The 21,758-nt window shown below is 38.6% G+C and overlaps 1 protein-coding gene across 1 annotated transcript in view; it reads left to right on the top strand.

Annotated features, from left to right (window-relative positions):
- Nucleotides 1-21,087, top strand: part of LOC118341356 (solute carrier organic anion transporter family member 1C1-like) — a gene marked incomplete at its 3' end in the record, with an annotated part of 26,515 nt that extends 5,428 nt beyond the window's left edge. Inside the window, 13 exon segments of the mRNA XM_035679607.1 lie at nt 593-759; nt 8,295-8,436; nt 10,675-10,807; nt 10,995-11,116; nt 11,205-11,351; nt 12,333-12,431; nt 13,593-13,841; nt 14,670-14,834; nt 15,609-15,804; nt 17,029-17,194; nt 17,990-18,162; nt 20,687-20,751; nt 20,970-21,087. Of these exon segments, the coding sequence (XP_035535500.1) occupies nt 670-759; nt 8,295-8,436; nt 10,675-10,807; nt 10,995-11,116; nt 11,205-11,351; nt 12,333-12,431; nt 13,593-13,841; nt 14,670-14,834; nt 15,609-15,804; nt 17,029-17,194; nt 17,990-18,162; nt 20,687-20,751; nt 20,970-21,087 (1,865 nt within the window).
- Nucleotides 21,088-21,758: the final 671 nt, after the last annotated feature.

The raw sequence follows: 21,758 nt of genomic DNA, 5'->3' as shown, positions 1-21,758 counted from the left end.
TTCGAACCCTGGGCAGCAAGGACTAAGCCTCCTCAGTACATAGGTCGCCAGCTCTACCCACTGAGCTAACCGGGCACCCACACATAGTATTTATCTTTAATGGGGATTCATTTTCATCCTGTTTGCAAAACCTTTGCACACTGACAGTTCACTGCTTCAGTCTTCTCAAGTGGTTTAGATGTCGTTTTAGTGCATTGAGATTTAGGTTTAAGATTATGGGTTTTACCACACTTACAACCCGGGTTTATGCTTCATTGTACTTGGTCACATGATTTCACTTACTGGCCGAACAACAGAAAAAACTATGTAGCTGTGATATGTAGGAATGTTTAGCTAAGAGGTTTTGATACTGTGGCTTAAAATAGCTAACTGGAAATAAAAACCTTTTGTTCTCAAAAAGTGCACACGTCACCTGTGCCATTACAATGTTGACTTTTTAGTTGTGATTTAAGTCTTAAGCTCTCCAGAACAAATACATATATTGTTTGTGTGTTTGTGTGTCAGTCTCCCCTCTGCTGACTGCTGCAGACATGTTTCTGTTTTTGTGTCGAGGATGAAAAGTGGGTCACATGCTTGAATTATCCATTTGCAGGGTTGCATGCATCAGTGCCAAGAAATTGCATTACGTGGGAGACTTCTGCTAAGCAGACACACAGACGTTTCAGGAGGATGGCAGCTGAGCAAGGACGCACACAGCGGAACGGACGCAGTGACGCTGCAGCCAGAGAACCACGCTCCTCTACCTGCACCAGCCTGAAGGTACACAAACTAACATGGGTGAAAGGGTGAAAAAGGCTCCAGCTGACACCTATTTTTCTTGTAGATGTTACGTGTGTGTGTGTGTGTCTTTGCATATTGGGGAGGTGTGTAGAGACTAGTACAAACTAAATAACCAAATTACAGCAACAGTCCAACAAGTCAGTTCCACAAGGATGATGTGTGTATCCATGAGGGATATTGTATATGCGTCAATATAAAGGAAATAGTAGAATGCCAGAGGAAATGGATCATGCTTTTACTCTTATATTCATCAATACACTATTGTGGCATTCCCATCAGTTAAAAGAAAACCAGAGGGCCATAGTGCCTCACCTTTTAGGTTAAAACTTTGGGTATCATAAGATCCGGTAGTCAGTCAACAGACAGTCTTACATATGGGTTTCCAAGAAACGTCACTAGTGGGATGTGTGTGCACGTGTAAGGGTAAAAAGCAAACTTGAATGATGAATGTTTTTGTGTTTTAAACTGCAAGAATTGTAGAAGTTGTCAGTGGGAAATGTTCAGTATCTTAAGAAGCTCTCGATTGTAATGAGGTGGTGGAGGGTGTGCACAGAAACTGCAGGAAGAAAGCTCCATATTAAGGCAAGACAGCTCTCACTGTTGTATAGCTGTTTATTTAATATTGCTGATTGATATTGTTAGGCTCTGTGATCAATCAATGCTTGGCAGTCAGATTGCACACTGTTGACTTTAGATGGAAAATGCATCCCATAATATTTCAGAAAAAAACAAATAGGTATGCAGAGTCTTTTCATGGTGCTGTTTGGCTGATCAATAATACTTATTAAATTCTGTATCGACATAGTTCCTTTGAAGCTTTGCCTCTATATACTGCATTTGTTTAATATGAGGTTTTCCACTAATGTAACACATCTGGTATATATACTGTACATCTGGCATATATACCAGACTCTAGGTAGGGTATCTTAGCACTTATATTGTTGGTATGTATATTCAGTTTTATTTTGCCTTCTCCCAGAATTCATTTGGGAGAAAGCTGTCAGCGCTCTCGCTGCCTTTCTTCCTTTTGCTTACAAAACAAACCTCAGAAAACAGATCCTCTCTTTGTCAAAGACCTAATACAATCTGCGTGTGAAAGTTCATTTTGACCTTGGAAAGGCAGATGACAAAGAAATCTAATTTTTAAGGTGAGAGCTAGTTGCTGTTCTGATGATCTTTTAGCCATTTTACATGTTCGTAAATAGCAGATGGAGTTTGCTAAGTTGTCATGTTCTAACACTTCTCATCCATGTTGGCTTTAAAGTAGAGTTTTAAAATGCTTTCTTGAACTTGGAAATTCAACTCAGTTAACAAACTAATGTCCTAAAAAAGACTGCTAAAAAAGTCCAAGTCTTTTTTTTTTTCTAACCTTACCGAACCACATGCAGGAAGTGGCAAGTAAGTATCAACGATAACTTTTATGCATTTATAGTAGCTTGAAAAATGACTGTTGACAATTAGGGATAAATAAATATTATGCAATTTTATACACAAGCATTTGCTGGGGCTCGGGCAATGTTTGAAAGAAATGGCACAATCTTACTCTTACAAATGACTAGTAGCATGGCAGATGTTAGATAAAGCAAACTTCACATAAGTATTTATGTATGATTGACATCATTGTCATTTGCTGAGTTAATGACTCTTCTTTTTGGGGGCATTTTATGTCTTTATTATATTGCTGACAGTGGAAACAGGAAAATAGGGGGGCAAAGAGGTGCAGAATGTCATGCAACAAAGCTCCACAGCCGGGGGCAAATCGATGATGTTGTGGTTTGTGGTCAGCGCCTTAATCCCTAGGCCACCAAGGCCCTGTAACCTTCGTTTACTTTTGCCACTCTTTTAGCATTACCGTTAACTGTCACCACTCTCTGGCTGCTGTTAAGCGAAAGTTGCATTTCCTAGTATGTGGACTATGTGACTAAACTACAGCGGGGCTGTAAAGACATCATTACCCTTCCAGAATAAAGATTCAGAGAATTTAGGTTAACATTTTCCCAAAATAACCTTTTTAAAATGACTGTGATGTGTCTGTAGCTGTTTTGCCTCATCAAGTGCACATGTCACCCTTGAATCAAGTACACTTAAGCTAATGAGTTTCTACTGTAGCAACTTCATGTTGTTTTATTTACAATGTCCTTTTGCCATAGTCATAATGCTAATCCGCATTTCCTTCTGAAGAAAGATTACGAAAATAAGGCAGTACATGATTTGAATCTCATATATTTATAAATGGACCAGATAAGGTTTTTATTCTTTCTTCTTTCTCATTTCTTTCTCCAACCTTGAACAACCTTTTAAAAAAAAAAGTCCAGTTGGCTGACAGAATGTCTTCTGCCAATAACATCAAAGTTAGTAAAACCCTAAATGGGATCAGACACTCTTGTTGCTTTTTCCTACATGAAAGTGATGTGAGACAATGGTGTTCAAGCAGCTTATCATAATACAGACTGCAGTGGCTGGACAGACTTTTATTTCTTCTCAGAATTCTCAGACAATTCTGAGAATTGTTGGGTTCCCTAACCGGCTGGGTGGGACATGGCACGGCCAGTTTCGACTCTAATCCGGTACTCAGTGTTATTCTCTTCTTTTTGTTAAATCCACCAATAATACTAAAACGTTGGTGAGACAATGTCCCCCTGTTTAATTTCCTTTTTATTTCTTACCTAAGACACCATCTCAAAACTCACTTTTAGCACACTTTCTAATCATGCCATTTATGTATTGTAATACATTATTTTCTACTTCTTGACATCCCTTTCACAAATAATAGAAAACTGTGTGTGTGTGTGTGTCAGACTCCTGTGTTAGTCTCAGCGTATTAGGAGGGTGACATCAATGAGCTAAGAACAAAAGCGGGTCACAGGTCAGAAGGAGGCTTTGTTCACATTTTCAAGCATTCCCAATGTGAATCTCTTTTTAGTAATCTTTAATCACAATGAGGCCACTGCTTATTTGCTACTTGCTAAAAGCTAATTAAAACTACAGAATAAAAATGTCACAATGCATGCCTTTGTTGCAAATCCCAAAATGAGCATGACATGATGCAGAAAAAAGTAGCCTGTTACTAATTACTAATTCTTTAGTTTCTTTATGATTTACTCAATAAGGAAAGTAATGACATAGTCCTTTCTGAGATCGATCTGGCCATTGAATACAAGGGCTGATTCAGCAGCTGGTTAGCTTAGCTTAGCAAAATGACTGGAAACAAGGGGAAACTAGCCTTGCTCCCACCGGATGTAACAGAATCCACCAACCAGCACCGCTAAAGCTCATATTAACACATTATATCTGATTTGTTTAATTTGTACAAAGCTTGAATGTAAAAATAACTTTCCTTGATAGATGAAGTTTTATTTCTAGATGATGGAATATAGTTCTGTTGACATTTGATATGCATTTAACAGGCTAGTACCTGTATTGTATTTACAGAAAATGAAATAATACTGCATAACATTGCTGTGTAAATGGTTTTCAGCTGAGCCTGATCTCACAAAGGAAAGATTTTTCATGTAGTGAATTGAGAATGGCTGTTCAATGCTAGAAGGTTCTTTGAGCAAATGAACATTTACCTTGAAATGTTTTCTTTTATTTTTTATTTTTCCTAGATAGTCAGAGTAATTGAGGTTTTACAGTGTGCAGTGCACATTCAGGGCTCTTTGTAAACTTAAGCATGTAGATGGTGTAACTGGGTGCAGCTCTAAAATACCTTAATAGGAGGAACAAATGGTGAATTTGATTTCAGCCTGTAACCTTTATCACATGTTATTTCTATCTCATTTTTATTTTTTCACTCTCTAGAAACTGTTGAATAAGAGCAAAATTCCATTACAAATCATTGTGAGGGGAATGTGTGTGAGAAGCTGATATCAGCCACCTGAATCAGCTTTCAGTTCTCATTTGCTTTACGTGTGGTCCTCACCATGGCACATTAAAGGTTGCAGTGGATGAGTAAACTAAATTTAATAAAAGCAATGTCATCTGAGAAGAGGAAATAGAGGTCGTAACAAAAAGTATCTTTGATATTACAATGATTTTTACTGACTTCTCTAATAGAGTTACCCATTGTGGTACAAACTTTGTCATTGTGAGCCACTAAATAACTGAACGGGAATCAGCTGAAATGTAAGGTAATATAATTAACTGATTAGCTTCATTCCCACTGAGAGCCAATGCTGATAACATTTTCTGTCAATTCCTTTTCGTCCCTTCTATTGAAGATAACTTAGATTGCATATTAGTTTCACATAAACCTCTGATCAAGACAATGTTGCTCAGAACACAGGTTTTCACCAACAAGATTAAATATTAAATATGAAAAGCCTTTTCGTAGGTTTGGAAGGAAACATAAGTGTATGCATGCTTGCTTGCAAATTAAACCCCCCCAGGAAATGCACATGTGATGAGCTACTTTTGCTAACACCCTGCGGTCAGCACTGGTGGTCAACATGATCTGTTTGAAGTGATGGGCCCTCTTACATCATATCATGTAAACAGAGACACAAGGAGAGGTACAGGGATAACACAAGCTGTTACTCATATGTTACTCTTAAGCTGTTAGACTTTTACTCACAGCTGCTATTTTCCTCTCTCACTGGTAGTATAGTCAGCTGCTTTCAATCTATCTACACTAAATACTCTCACTAAGCCATCAAAAGATCCAACTGTATCCACATTGCTGATTAGTTTCACTTTATGAGTAATTTTGTTGGAGTATACATGTACTGTAGGTATGCTATATATACTTCCAGCCATTGTTCTGTATATGAACATGGTATGTCTTTGCCTGATCATTTGTGTAATGTGATTCTCATGTCCGCTGCTTTTCTCACATCTAGTATAAGAACCACGACCAAGGCCAAAAACCATTATGTATTTTCATAATAATCATTGGAGTGATACTTCATTCACGCCATGTTTTTTTCGCAAGGCCAATTATATAGAGATATAGAGAGGCAAGGAGGAGGAGTGAAAGCAAAATGGAAGCATGAGGACAAGACAAAGCGTTGTGTGGCCAAGAGGTAGATCTCTTCTGTGCACACCACGATGAGCGGTGCAGTTGTGGCTGCTAAACGTATAAAAACCCGATCACCCCTATCTCGACTCAGCGTTTGGTTTGTCCCTTCTGGGCTACTCTAGGAGCATGGCTGTTGATCAAGGCGGACTCCATGGAAGGCGACCCGCGGTGTTTGTATATAAAAAAACTTCTCATTCTAAGGTAACAAAAGCGCACCAGTGCCTATATTCAGCTGATTATACACTAATGAAAACATACCTAATTTTATATTATATTTCTGTCAACAGAGCCTCTTAAATGTTACACGCTGGACCTTTAATAAATTATAAAAACTAGTTGCTTAACAAGCAAACCATTCATCCAGCTATAGCTTGGTCTCTATTTGTCTTACTGACATCTAGCTACAATTAGTCAGCCCAGCTCAATGGGGGTAAAAGAAACATACACCGATTCAGATAATTTAATAATTGGGTTTAGCATGTCCAAATTCTTTTGATGTTACGCCAAGATTATCATGGAGGCCCCTTTGTGTCTGTGAGTGTGTTGCTGGTCGGTTCCCTGGTACATACAGTTTATATCTATGACGTATTTTGAAAATAAATACCTAATAATATAATTATCCTATGAGATAACATATAATCCTATAGACAAGCAGGGGAAAACATGTGACCCTAGATTTGATTAAACTAGTCAACCATTCTTGAACACAACTTGTTTTCATTTCTGACGTATTTCACAGGAAAGTGTATTAAACCATAAACAAAGTTTATTTTCTGTTCTCTTTAAGAACAGTTCATTTCATGATACACGGGGGAATAATAATTACTCAATAAACACTACAAACATATATACATAAAGTTATAAAACAGAACAGATATACAGTGGAAGGAAAAGAAATATATATTTCCTCATTTAATCTAGACGGCCACTGTATTTTATTCTTAAATCCAAAATGCTTCCTATCTTTACAAGGTCCCCACCTCAAGGCAAGATCAGAACTTTTTCAATTACACAAAATCTCATGGAAGCAGGGGAATTGTTGTTGTCCTTGGCATTGTTCCCAGTGATCCCACAGTCTGTATTATTGTTGCATCTTTAAACTCTATGTTGTACTGGTGGTATTTCTTTAATGCTTTGGATGATCGCTATTGCTGTAAAAGTAGTTGGCTACCATGTTTGTGTAGATATTTATAGTATAGTGTTTGTCTATAGTGATAGGATGCCAGGTGCATCCACCACAAAGCGGACTAGATTGTTGTGGGGATTGTAGGTAAGGCATTGGTCTAAATTGGTTAAAATAATACAGTATCCAGTATTTCAATTTAAATTAAAATTGGAAATGAGTGTAATATTAGTACGTTATCTTTCTTTAAGTATATCACAACAGACACATTTAGATAATAAAAAGCTAATAATATAACTGAAAAAAAATAATTAAGTTAAAATTGGAAGAATCTAAAGAGGTCGTGGGAGAAGAAAACAATACTTTGGAACTTGGTGTCTGTCACTTAGAATATATCTCGAGATGCTGATTATTTATAATTTGTTTCTCTTATTTAGGAAGTAGTGTGGAGTGCTTAAGTAATTAAGAATGTTGTATCCATCTTATAATGTAAAAACATATTGTCGTTTTATTCGTTTTTGTCTTATTTAATTTTAGATCAGGAATTGACATTTCCTACTCAGTAAAAAAAGTATATAAAAAATGACCCCACCTCTGAGTAGGTTTTGTGAATACTTTAATTTTAATAGATAACTGAATTTGTCTGGCATTTTGGACCTCTGCCAGCAGTGAAGCTGTTTATTAGATTGCCTTTGGTCGTAACTCTGTGAGAACTGTTGATCTGCACACAGTCACTGTTGGTGAAGAGGTGTCTCTTCAGTCTCATTATAGCACAAATTAAAACAATAAAGATGAAAAAAAAATAATCCACAAGTACGTCCTTTCTCGTTTCCTTTTTTATGCCATGCATTTTTTTGGCTTATTTTGTTACAGGCAACTTCCGTCTAGCCCTATGCTAATCCATCCTACATGGATTACTTCCTCTTGTATTAATAAACATCTATCCAGCTGTCTCCACTCAAATGTAAGCCAGTTATTCTCTCATTGTTGCTGGGTGTTCATGCTATCTGACCTACACTTTGTGTTCATCTCCATCCCTCTCCTCCCACTCTACACCCTTCACTCAACTCAACCCCATTATTCCTATGATGCTGGGACTTGTTAATTAGTGAACATTGGACCAGTGAAAGTAGGTTAATGAGGGTAGTTCATGCATTGTAGCAAACACAGCAATATCACACTTGTCTTTCTTTTTTTTTTCATTCTCAGTGGACAAAACACAAGTGTGAACATCACACAATTGATATCAGTGATAATTAGGTTAAAGCACCATGTTAACATGTATGTATTTTCATGCTCCTGTGCATATTAATGTAAAATCCCTTTCTTTGTTTCTTTCTCACTATCTTTTTTCATCTCACTCTCCTCTCCCAGATGTTTCTGGTGGCTTTGTCCTTTGCCTATTTTGCAAAGGCTCTGTCGGGGAGCTACATGAAGAGTACAATAACTCAGCTGGAGAGACGCTTTGACATCCCTAGTTACCTAATAGGTGTCATTGACGGGAGCTTCGAGATAGGTGAGTAGGCCTGCCAGTCACTGCTGTTATTTTGTTGTTCTGCTTGCAACCTCTGTGTCATGGGCTCCCCTCCCTTCTCTCTTTCTGTCTTTGGGACGGAAATATGAATGGGTCACAGAGGTATTCAAGCTGCAGATAAAGGATTCATCAGGCTTCCAAGAGGAGGACAGAGGGGTGTGTGTGTGTGTACGTGTGTGTGTGTGGTGAGTCATAGTGTCGAGCAGGGACATAACAGACTCTGATATTTCTTTTTGCTGTGGGCAGCTGTACTCCTGAATGAAGGTTTTCTCTATACTATTAATTTAATATCGGCTTTCCCTAATATTAATATACATATGAATCAGCTAGGGGCAGATGGACTGTTCGGGCAATACTAAAATAATTTGTTGTGGAAGTGTAACACAGACTGCCCAACTCTGTGCAGATGTTTATAAGACATTAACCGCCCTGGGAATGTAGGTGATCTTAAGGACACATAATCTATTCAATACAAAATTAAATTGGCTGATCCTGCAGGAGGGAGAACATGTTTATGAATCAGCTGCTTTTAAAGGGCAACTCCACTAGTTTTAAACATCAGAGTCTGTTTGCAGGTCTTGGGGAGTACTACTACACATGTCAAAAAGTTCCAGGTGGAGTTTGAAAATAAAATAAATGTGTTATGCTCTAGTCGCATTGAGGGTCATGTAGGTGCCAGGTTTTGACAAGGAAGAATAAAGCATGGAATAAAACAGCCAATATCTCTGGTTCTGATGGATTGTGTGATCTAATTTTAAAGTACCACTCGTCCTATAGGTTGAATGGTTAACTATAGGAAGTTGAACGTGATTTATAGTACTAATATACTGGTAGTCTCATATCACATAGAATAAAAGTTGGATTTAAATGATTTGACCAAACCACGGATTTCATTAGCAGCAGCAGTACTACAGAACACATACCAAAAATATTGTACATACTGTAATCATTGTTTCCTCTTAACATTGAAGAATTCTTGATGAAATCCAGCCTACAGTGTTCCCAGATTGTCTACTGACCTGTTTCTAGGCCAGTTAAGAGAAGAGACCCAAAAAGACATGATTCATAGATAAAAGTCGTCATACGCTATCAACCATTCTACTTCTGTTCTTTTTACTGTCAGGGAGGCAGTTTTGGCCCACGGTGACACGGTAGTAGTGAAAAAAAACTCTAATGGAGGTTAGGTGTATCTGCTGGAGGAAAAAGTGAGGATGACACCTCCAGCGCCGACAGTGCTAAAAACCCTGGATCTCTCTCTGTCCCTCCATCTCTCCATCTTTCCATCTCTCCGTCTCCTGTGAAAGCTGCTTCTCTCGTGTGGCCTAGGCAACAGGCTTTTTCTATAGGACCGTTGCCAGGGTAACGTAGAGGCAGAGCAGGGCAGCATGAAAGGAACGAAAAAGGAAAGTGCAAGAAACACGAGAGGGGAACAGAGCAGAGGGAAGACAAAGGGAAAGAGAAGAGGGGGAAGAGGAGAGAAATAAAAATTAATAAAGAAGAGAGGAGAGTAAAAAAGAGCAAAAGATGACTTAAGCCAGTTGAGCTCAGCTGATGTATACACACGTACATATGCTGCATGAATCTAAGAATGATGTACTTAACATATCTTCTAAAAATTTCTTAAAAACCACACATAATGGTTACACATGGACATTTATTCATAAATTCCCATGTGGCTCTCTCTCTTTATTACACACACACACACACACACACACACACACAACAATAGTTGATGGTTGTTGGAGAGTTTGACATCATCCCATCAAATTAACCTTTAATAGAAAAAGGTCAGGCAGCATGGCATAAGCTTATCTTTCTAGGTCAGTTTTCCATCTCGTTTACAATGGAGTTTCCATGTCATTGATCATAGAAAAAATGCACTAAAAGGTGACGATAGAGAAATGGCCATGTTCCCACCCAGCATTGTTTAAGTTTTGTGCCATCGAACACGTTTGCTGCTACATGCTGTCGATCATAGAAATCTCTCTGAGCACGAAGAGAACAAATCAAGTGTGAGGACAGCACCTCATCTGCCACTAAATTACAGATGAACGCAGTGGGTAGCAAGTATCCACAGTAGCACAAAAAAAAGGTATACAATTAATATAATGATGCATTCCCTCCCAAACTGACTATTTGCTCCAACTCTTGCTCTTTCTCCATCTTGTGTACAAAAGCACTATAAATGCCTGATATTTCTGGCTGCCTCTGTCCTCCCAGGTAACCTGCTGGTAATAGCTTTCGTCAGCTACTTTGGGGCCAAGCTCCATCGGCCAAAGATCATTGCAGTGGGTTGTGTGCTGATGTCCATTGGCACCTTCATCATTGCTCTGCCTCACTTCATCATCGGACGGTAAGTAAAAAAAAAAAAAAATTAAATTTTTAAATGCATTTAAAAAAAACATTTCAATGATCTGACACATTTGTGATTCCTGTAGATTTGTTGTTGTTGTATTAGTAGTAAAATTCATAGATTGTATCCTATAACCATGTCAAGTTATTATTATTTCATCTCTGCTCTTTTTGTGTTTTGTGTACAGCTATGAATTTGAAACATCTGTGCGGTGGGTAGTGAACTCAACACTAAACCCCTCTCCTTGTCCAGTGGGCTCACCAGCAGACGTGGCCCAAGGTGGTAAACTGCCTGTAGTGCCAGCCACAAGTAAGCATTTACACACACACACACACATGCACGCACTCTAGTTTAGTCAAGTAAAAGACATCCGATTATGCTAATTTTCTTCCTCCAGGTTGTGAAAGCGAGTCCAACCTGTCAATGTGGATCTATGTGCTCCTGGGGAATGTCTTGCGGGGGATTGGAGAGACGCCTGTTCAGCCACTTGGGATCTCTTATATAGATGATTTTGCTACTGAGGAGAATGCTGCGCTATATGTTGGTAGGAAAAACATCACCCAGTGCATGAGAGAAAAAATAAACACACTTAATATTCCATGCACATTATCTGCAAAATGTGATTTCTTAAATGTGCAACTAGACTCTTGCACCAGTGCATCAGCTCTACTCAGCCTTATCTAATATGTACATATGCTTAATAATAAGGTTTTTAATCACTGACCTGACATTGGAGATACATTTTTGCTGATACATACAACTAATAGTGTTAGATTTGGACTGAAGTTATATTTAAAATAGGCTTCACTTGATATCATAAGATATTTCACTGTAGTGTTGTAGGTACAGCATATTTCCCATGTAGCTGTATGTTACCACTTGCAAATGTTCAGTAGCTATTTCAGGTAAAAATAAAAGTACTACAAAAAGACTTAAGGCTTCAAATTCCATTTATTATTCCTTCAGATCTAGAAGTGCAAAGAGGCCCATCTCTTTCTCCTTATTGCTGTCGAAACTGCAAAAACGCTCTTCGTGAACATTCAGGTCTCAAATGCACTCTGCAATCAAGACAGTTAAAAAGATGATTTCAGGGTAGAAGTTATTTTCAGAAAATATGCATGTGACAGGCTTATTGCATGAAACAATAATGAAGATTTGGCTGCTGCCCCTCTGTGAAGCAGCAAACACTTCTTCAGAGCACATCACAGTATCTAACGGTAATTGCAGAAAGCTCTGTCATATGCATGAGTGGTGTTTTGCTCAAATATGACGCAGTAAATCCCTTTAGGGTTCTGCATTAGCAAATTGGTATTATTGAAAAAAAAAGCTTACTCATCAAGCCATTCTCAAATAAATGAGGGTTAAAAACAGGTTTAAAACATGTATGTAGTGTAAACCAATATGTATTCAAAAAATTGTGTTAAAGGTTTTTGTAGTGTGTACTATCTAGACGTGTCTCAATGGTTGAAGCAGAGTCCTAAGCAGTTCATGCGTTGTGTGTCTCTTTGTGTTTATTATATCCTAGGCTGTGTGCAGACCATCTCAGTGGTTGGCCCTGTGTTTGGCTACCTTTTGGGCTCCCTTTGTGCCAAAATCTATGTGGACATTGGATTTGTAAAAATGGGTGAGTTTAAACACAAGTAGTTTTCAAGTATGTTCAGGCCAGACCATTATCCGAATTTGCAGACTGTCTAGACACTTCTGATTTAATTAACCTCTCCTCCTATACTCACAAAGAACTGAATTGATTTTGGAAAACACTGGTTGTTCTCATATAGTATGGAAACCTACCCATCTTAGAGAGTTTGTTAACCCTTGTTGCATAAAACATTGGTTTGGTTTGTTAGGTCAGTTTGTATCATATTTACTTGAAAGAAACTTTAATGTTAGTCACCAGAGTAAGTTGGATACCCTTTCTATATTTGGGGGTTTCCCACACTTACTCCGCTCAGATTCAATCTGCAATTTCATAATACGTTCATAATGTCATCAGGAATTATTAGGCAACACTAGAGCCAATGGTAATGTTATTAATACATTACATACAAAATATCTGCTCTAAAAAAGGAATTTTCAGTCATAAAACTGAGGCATGATGTTATCAGAAGTGTCTGCAGGAGGATGTCAAACATTATGCGTACCTCTGACGGACTCAGAGCAGGTGTACAGGATTAGCATCAATTAGGTAATAAACAAGGCACGGTGAGACAAAGGAAGGACAAAGCCCTGTGTTAGGCTACAATCAAATAGAGTGCAGCAGAGGGAGAACCAACACAAAAACAAATAGAAAAGAAGCAGAAGAAAGACCTGAGAAAGAAGACACATCCGAAAATAAATCAGGTCAAGACCAGTTAATAAACCTTTGAAAAATTGTTGATATGATTTTTTGAATGATAAAAATAGGTTCATTACAAATATCTAAACCAAGCAATGAAGTCCACCATGAAGGACTACTTAAATGAAACACATAAGTACCTTCTGTAAACCTCTGGGCTTTTTATCTCAGAAATTATTGACTGCCTGACTACAGGTTGTTGGGGCTGTTCCGATGACCTCTGTTGTGCCTTAATAATGGCAAATTGGCTCTCAGTGCTCCATCTTTGGATCCTTTTATTTGACCAGCCTGTCAAGTTAAAAGAGAATAGGCTTCAGAAACACAAAATTGCAACACTTAACCACACAGGATCTGTGTTTAACGACAAGCCACTGAAGTATGCACCATAATTTAATCAACCGGATCATCACATAAGCATTGATTTATGTCTCATTGTCATCCCCCCCACAGAAACTATCACCATCACCCCAGCAGATGCCCGCTGGGTGGGCGCCTGGTGGCTGGGCTACCTCGTAGCTGGGGTCATCACCCTGCTCTCTGCCATCCCATTCTGGTTTCTGCCCCGCTCCCTGCCCATGTCCGGGCCCCAGGGCCCAGAAAAGTGTACAGCAGAGCAGACAAGTTTTATTAAAGACTCCCCTCTTTTAAAGCACAAATATCCTGCAGATGACAATACTAGTTTCATAGAGATGGCCAAAGGTAAGGATGGATTTCAATTCAAAAATAAAGTGTTTAATACTTGTCAGAGCTGTTAAACTATGTGCTCTGTGGGGGTATCTGAAGTACTGAATATGTATTCGATTGTATGTTTCAGATGGTTATTCAGATTCCATAAATGGTCCCTGTAGTTGTTGGTCCTATATGTAGAAATAAATGGGCTGTAGAATTAATCTGACAATGGACACTGTGCCCTGTGGAGTGCCCTGTGGAGTTTTCTTGTGAAGAAACAAAAGTTATGTTTCCATTTAGCTTTTCTCACCAAAACACATTGAGCGTGTGTCCTTTAGGTCCAGCAAACGTGCTGAGTTCAGTTCCTTCCATTTTCAAAGTCCATTTTCAAAGCAAGTTTTTAAAAGATGTAGTAAATCATTGTTTATAATAATGTCTTCTTCACTGCCTTTTTTGGCGCATTGCCTTACTGCCAGAAATGAAATGTTATTCAGCGGAATAGTGTAAAATGAACAGCAGGATGTGGGTAAAAACATTGCTCTATAGTGCTCCCAGTAGCCACAAACTACACAGGTTACCTTTCAATTTAAAGTCACCACATACTTTAGCTGGGATAATGTTGTATTGACACTGGGCAATGCCACAGTCTGACATTTTCAAATTGTACACATAGTGGCTTTAATTTTGTCCTAATGTCACAAGGCAATACTCCTTCACTTCCTACTATCTCATGTAGACAGAGGAGCCAACTTAATTTTATAGCAGTAATAAGAGATTGTAACAGACAGTAGTCACTATTACATATTTAAAAATTTCAGAGTGGTGTGTGTTTCAACTTCAACTTGTATCCCTCTACAGACTTTATTCCAACCCTGCGAACTCTGCTGGCACATCCTGTGTATTTGATCTACCTTTGTGTGACAATCATTCAGCTGAACTCCCTCATTGGCATGGTCACCTACAAGCCCAAGTACATCGAGCAGCACTTCAGGCAGTCTGCCTCAAAGGCCAACTTTCTGATGGGTAATAAATAATATGTGTATTACAGCCTTAAAAATCAGCACATAACAGACCCAGGGAAGGCTTTTTTTTGCTTGCTTCACAGCTTGGATGCGCCTAGGTAATCCTTGTGCCAAGTATGCACACAACATACACTGTAAAGATTACACATTACACATTATAATTCCAAGTTTTTTCCCCCAGTTAATTGATGGTGTTTTGCATTTGCTGAATGAAGCAGAAAAAAGCCCTTTGGAGAGGGGATATTGTTAAAGGGAGAACTGGGCTGGTTATGTTTTGATTCAGCATGCTAACCGCCACAGCTGCAGAGACGGGAGCTTTCTGAAAAGGAAAAGGCTTTGCATATGAAATAAAATATCTAATGAAGTTCATAAGATGAAAGTATCTACATGCATGTGGTCTCATCAAGGGAGATGCCTGCACAGACCAGACTGGCTGCATATGAAAGAGAATCCATTATTAGTGACCAGAGCTAATGACATGGGTATAGATAAAAGACTATGTCTTCACATTGATGTTCAATGAAGGTATAAGAGAAAAGACTAAAATAATAAAAAGCAAGGCTCGGTTTTGATCAAGCGAACTCAGAATTTGTGTAGTCTTCTTTTTCCTCTGAAAGTGTCTCAGTAGTTTAAATGCATGTAGTTTTAGTGTCAGAAAGCTCTGATACAGTATAAAATCATATTGTCTGTCTTTGTTCAAATCCATATTTAGCCTTTAAAGCAACATCTAATTCCAGTTAATACTGGTCCTGTGTGTGGTATCTCTTAATGTTAGGTGTGATCAATATCCCAGCTGTGGCACTGGGGATGTTTTCTGGAGGTTTACTGATGAAGAGGCTAAAGCTGAATATCATGGGAGCAGCCAGGTTTGCCTTTGGCACATCTCTGATCGGTTACTTCCTGTCACTGTTCTTCTTCGCAATGAGCTGCGAGAATGCCAAGGTAGCTGGGGTGACACTTTCATACAACAGGTGAGTCATAGATAATGTTAAGGTGTTGGGGTAACTGTTACCAAATTATATTATTACTCCAAATTTAGCACAACACAGTACAGATCTTAAATGCACCTCAGGACTTTCTAATTCTAGGATAGGTACGTTACAGAAGAAGATTAACTTTATTAATCCCCAATGGGGAAATTACTTTTTCACACATTTTTTTATACACATAGGCACATAGGCCTGAATTACAATCACACAGACACAGTGGTTATAAACATGTAAATGTAAAGAGATGGGTGATGAGGTGTCCAGTGCACTCTCTATACTGTTGTCCATACAACCCTCTGGTTCCCAGGGTGAGCTACTACCGCCCCAAGTACTGTACATCTGGTTGGAAGTAACAAGAAAATCCAACTGAAAATGCAAAACGTTGTTGAATGTGGACTAGTATCTAGGCAGAATTGGCACTGGATGGGCGTAGGTTTCGATGGGGGCCACACATGAAAGAACAGCATGAGAACTGTTAGCAGAACAAGTAGGAACACTGCTATTTACTCTGTTTAACTCTGTGGCAACCAGAAAGTGATCACAAGCTTAAACCCAGCCAGAAATAACAGACCAACCAACTCATCCCCTGTGTGTTCCCAATGCACTGGGGAGTCTTAATCTTGAGCCTCAACAGCACAAACAACTGAAGTGACACTGCTGACAAAACAGATGAAAAGCCGCCAGATTGGTGCTATGCGCTAATTAACCTACAGTGAATGTGTTAAAGCTGGCACACACAGTCAAAACACAGCACTGCTTGTGGTAAATAAAATCTTCCATTTGCTAATGCTCATTAATTCTGTGTTTACTTTCACACAACATCATGCCCTCACCCCACCCTGACTCTGCCCACGTTTAAATAAAACCCCAAATAATAACTTATAATAATAAGTTTGCCTACATCATTAAGTTTTTTTTTTAATATGTGACATTTAGGAGAGAAAGCAACATCGCCATTTAAGGAATGCATAATTTTCTCTTAAAGGCACACCACCGGATGCATTAAACAGCTCTTTATTCTAGTCACCTAACTTTCTCCTTTGCTTCCATCATAAATAGGACAGCCACTAGAGGTCAATAAATGTAAATATGGGTCGTAATAAGCTGCTTGTACAAAACAACCGTTTTTCTGGTGAGGACCAGCTGGATATTATGTAATGACATAATAAATAATTGCCTCTCATTTGTGCTTTCTCATCCTTCCAGTGTGGATACGATATCTTACGATAAACACTCGGTGTTCACAGCCTGCAACTCAAACTGTTTTTGTTCAGCGAGTGACTGGGACCCGGTCTGTGGAGAGAACGGCATCACATATGTTTCTCCCTGTCTTGCCGGCTGCACCAGTTCTACTGGCTCAGGAAAAAACACAGTAAGTTGTCAAGGTACTCAAACTATAAAAAAATATTACACATGGATAATGTATTTACTGTATTAAAAACCATTGCAGGCACTAGCCTGCACAGCACAGCTTTGTCTGGTTCACAACATTGGTACGTGCTTAAAACTGAAAATTATGTATGGCCAGATGTTGGCATGAAGTTTTGTTAATGTTACTGTGCATTATTGTAAAAAGAAAAAGTGTCCAATTACAAAAAAAGGTTATAGACGTATTACTCTATTGTTTAGATTTAAGCATTTAGTTATTCTCCACTGAATGGAGTTCACAGTTGTCATGATATTTGCAGTCAAAATAAATAATCTGTCATATTTGGAATATCATCAATAAGCACAATAATTGCTTTAACAGAGGACAATATTAACACACAGTTCCCAGTTATTTAATTAATCTAATCAAATCTAATTAATTTGATTCCAAAATCTATTAGTAGATTATGTGAGTGCAGAGCATCCAGGTCAGATTAACTTGGCCTGGATGGTTTTATTTTTTTGCCACATATTTTTTTTTTGACTGAACTGATGAAAATGACGATAACCCTGATGTCATGGAAACGCTAATCACAGAAGGGAGTTTTGTTGGTAGTTTTCACCTAAATGTTAATTTGTTATTTTACTCTCTGCTGTCGTACTCCATTTGGGGCATATGGGAATCAGTGTTGCGGACATGCGTATGAGTGTGTATATACAGTACTCTTTTTGTATTGCTGTCTTTATATGTGTGTGTGTCCTGCTATAAATGTGTGTGCGACTATGCATATCCCTCCAGGTATTCTCTAACTGTAGCTGTGTCGGTGTTGCTGGTAACTTTACGGCCAGTACAGGTCAGTGCCCTCACACGGACGACTGTGACAGGATGTTCCCGTACTTCCTGGCTCTCTCTGTCATCACTTCCTTTATCATCTCCCTCGGGGGGACACCAGGCTACATGCTTCTCATCAGGTCAGATTCAAATGACAAAAATAAAATGATAAAAGGACCTTGAAATGACTAAATTACCACTGCTACAAAGGGTCACAGTAGCTTTAATGCCATCATGCAAAATGTTTCTCATTTTGTCATGTGTTGCTATTTTTTCCCAGATTCTTCCCCTTGACATATGAAATTTTACATTTAATACACTGATGCAACTTTAATTTGCTGATTTGGAGCTGTGTTAGTTGGAGCTGATTTCAGAAGCTCTTTTTCAGCCCACAAATGTTGCTAACTGGCATTCAAGTTAATATAACCCATATTTGTAGCAGTGTTTTCCTTCAATGACAGTTCTATTTAATTATTTCGATCCCCATACTGTAACAACAGGAGCTACTCTTTCTGGGTTGCACATAATGTATTTGCAATAGCTTTTTACAATGAAAAAAAAATATCCTCATTTATTACTTTGATTGAGTTACTTTAAAAGGAAGAAAATCTTTTCATTCATCATTTTTGCAGACCTTACGTCTGCACGAGCTGCTTATTTCAAGGAATCATGGGAAGTGTGGGAAGTTTTTATTTTGCTGCCTTCAGGATCAAAGCACTCAGAGACAATGATTGGGGCCATTTATAGCTGACTTACTGTTATCGGCAAGGGATACTTGTTTGCGTGTGTCTTTATGTCTGTGTGTCACACATATAAACAGTGGCTTTGTCAAACAAACTGTTCAAAAATAGTCTGTTTCCAATCATGTGATTTTGTTGAGGTCTAAATCCCTTGATATGTTGGTGCAGGGTGGAATGACCCGGCCAGCTGAAAATCACTTAAATCCTTGAAGGCCAATCTGTGATCTAATGCGCACAAATGAGGTCAGGGAGACTGTTGAGTTATCATCAGCAAAGTGGAAACTCTTGTCTTGTTGACTTTCTAATCTTGTAATGAGAGCACATTCCGTAACTGACAACTCCTGCTCCTGAGAACTTTGCTGGTAGTATTAGCTGAGATGATAGGCATCAATTCCAAACACATTTAAAACATATATATATATATATATATATATATATAATTCAGTGCTTGCAGCAGGTATTTTAGAAAGTTACAAAGTTACAAATTGTGAGGCTGCGAGGAGCTGCTGCAGAATGCTAAGTTTCTCAAAACTGAATCAGTGGTTTTGTGTTATGACTGACAATGAACAGTGAACCCATCCTTCATTAATTTACTATAATGACGGCCCTTGTGATAAAGATGAAATGGGTTGTGACAATCAGTGCTGTATCGCTCCCACTAATTTTTCTCAAGGGGATTAGTAGAGGATTGGTTGATGTCCTGTAATTGCATTGGTGAAGGGTTGAGTGAAATGACAGGAATGCAGCTTTTTGTGCGTAGTATGTGTGATACATTGTGTGCTGGAAAGAGCTCATGCTTAAAAAAAGCCTTGAGATATGATAATCAACAAAAGTGATGGAGGAATATTTTGGCTTACTGAGCAGAGACTGGTTGTTCTGTGTTGTTGTGATTCTAGTTAAATTATATTATTTTGTTACTCATTAAATGTATTAATTTCTTAAAAAGAATTTTGTCAAATAGAGCTGTAATATTAGCAAATAAAAATCTAAAAATGCAGGTGACTCATAATGTGGAGCAGCTCTTTCTGGCCTATCAGCTCAATTAGCTCAAGGTTGACCTCATTGGCTGTAGCTGCGAATGTAGTAGCATTTCAAGTCCTCTTTAATTTAATATTTTATGACAGATAAATGAGTAGAGAATGCTGTTCATGGACTAGAGGCTGTAAGAGGAGGCACCTACTACTTGGTAGTACAGGAGGGTCCTTGTAGAACATGCATACTGAGGTTTTTCCTGCCAGCTCCTGACCTGCTCGCCACCCAGCCCTGGGCCCAACCAATCTGACTCATGCGCACAGCAGCTGTGTTTTAAAGAAAATAACTGAAAAGTAAAAAGACATAATCTTCTTAATAAAATACAAGTACAATAATACAATACGAGTTTGCCATAGGTATTGCACTGGAATACATGCAGTATATACATATGGTATAGCCCCATGTCATGTATTGTGAACTCGATGTAGAGTCTTCTGGACCACAGTGCCCTCTGCTGTCTGACACCTTTTACTGATGATTAAAGCACACCTCAGTAGCACATATTACTTTTAATCTTCTGCTTTGTTCTCCTTGTATCTCATTCTATATATTGATATGTTCTTTTCAAATAAAAAAAGTTTAGATTGAGAGAATGTCGTAGAGATTACACCTACACATGACAAATGCACATTCAAACACCCCCACATACATACAAGGTCTCCTAAAGCCATATCAGCTGATCCTATTGTAATGCACTGTTCTCACTGGAATGAAATAAGTTTACTTGTTGTGTCTCTATGTCTTATTGTCTCTTTTTAATGTCTGTATAGTATTTTTTTTATTCTGATGTTGATTTCCAGAGACGCAAGTTCTGGGTTTTGTGCTGCAGATATTTTTTAACCAGTTTCTGATTATATTTCATGAAAAATTTATAAATTTTTTCCTCATGCAGGTGCATCAAACCACAGTTAAAATCTTTGGCCTTGGGTTTCCATGCTCTGGCAACACGCACCCTTGGTAAGTCTCCTTCAAAACATGCATCCTCCTTCGAGCACGTTCGAGTGGCTCAGGGCCAAGATGCAAACTTCCCTGTCACCTTAACTACCACCAACGCTCCAAAATGCATGGGTTTGCCAAAATTCCAGTGTTTGAGCCCTGTCTACACGTTTTTTTCCTGAACAGTGTGTTTCAGTTCTGGGGGATCGGGTTTTAAAAATATGTTTTTTATTCCACAGCGGGGATCCCAGCACCCATCTACTTTGGAGCAATCATTGACACCACATGTCTAAAATGGGGTCAGAAGAGGTGTGGAGGCATAGGAGCCTGTAGAATCTACAACACCACCGCCTACAGGTAGTGCTCACATTCAGGCACATGACATTCAGGGGCGAATACCTGGTTCATCATGAGTTAATAAAACTAAAACAACATAGAACCTGCTGCGGTGAGAAACGGAGACGACAGTTACACACTGGAGAGAAAACAGCTCTCTGTTCGCTGAGAGGCATGAGGGAGAAAGCACAGTTAAAGCTCCCCCAAATTATCACTCTGTGAAAACACTCCATAAACAGTGAGTCAGGCAGTCAGAAACGAATGAAAGAGCGTAATAGTTGTAAAAACATTTTAAGATTCGAGTGGAAGGTTTTGTTCTTGCAACAGCATTTATACGTTTTTGACTCAAAGGTTGCTTAACTGTGATGGTACTTCAGTACACTTGAAGAACAAATATTACTGGGAACACGACAGAGAACTGCAGATAAACTCAAAACAAGGGCAAATTCCACTCAGCTGAAAAAGTTAATGCTGTTTTTGTGCTGTAATATTAGCACAATATCTTTTGTGAATCAGACCTTGAGACAGGGCAGGTAGCAGTTGCAAGTGATACACAATCCATGGCGCTATCAGCGTTAATTTGCCCCTCAGAGTTTTGTGGGTCCTTCTTTCTTTTTCAGTGTTTATAAGGTAGACTTTCCCGCCCATCTTACGCTGTCCTATCATATAAGGGCAAAAAGAAATAATAAAGA

The sequence above is a fragment of the Morone saxatilis genome, unplaced genomic scaffold, assembly GCF_004916995.1.
Source record: "Morone saxatilis isolate NCDOM2014 unplaced genomic scaffold, NCSU_SB_2.0 Contig8, whole genome shotgun sequence".
NCBI lineage: Eukaryota > Metazoa > Chordata > Actinopteri > Moronidae > Morone > Morone saxatilis.
This window is presented reverse-complemented; position numbering and strand designations above follow the sequence as displayed.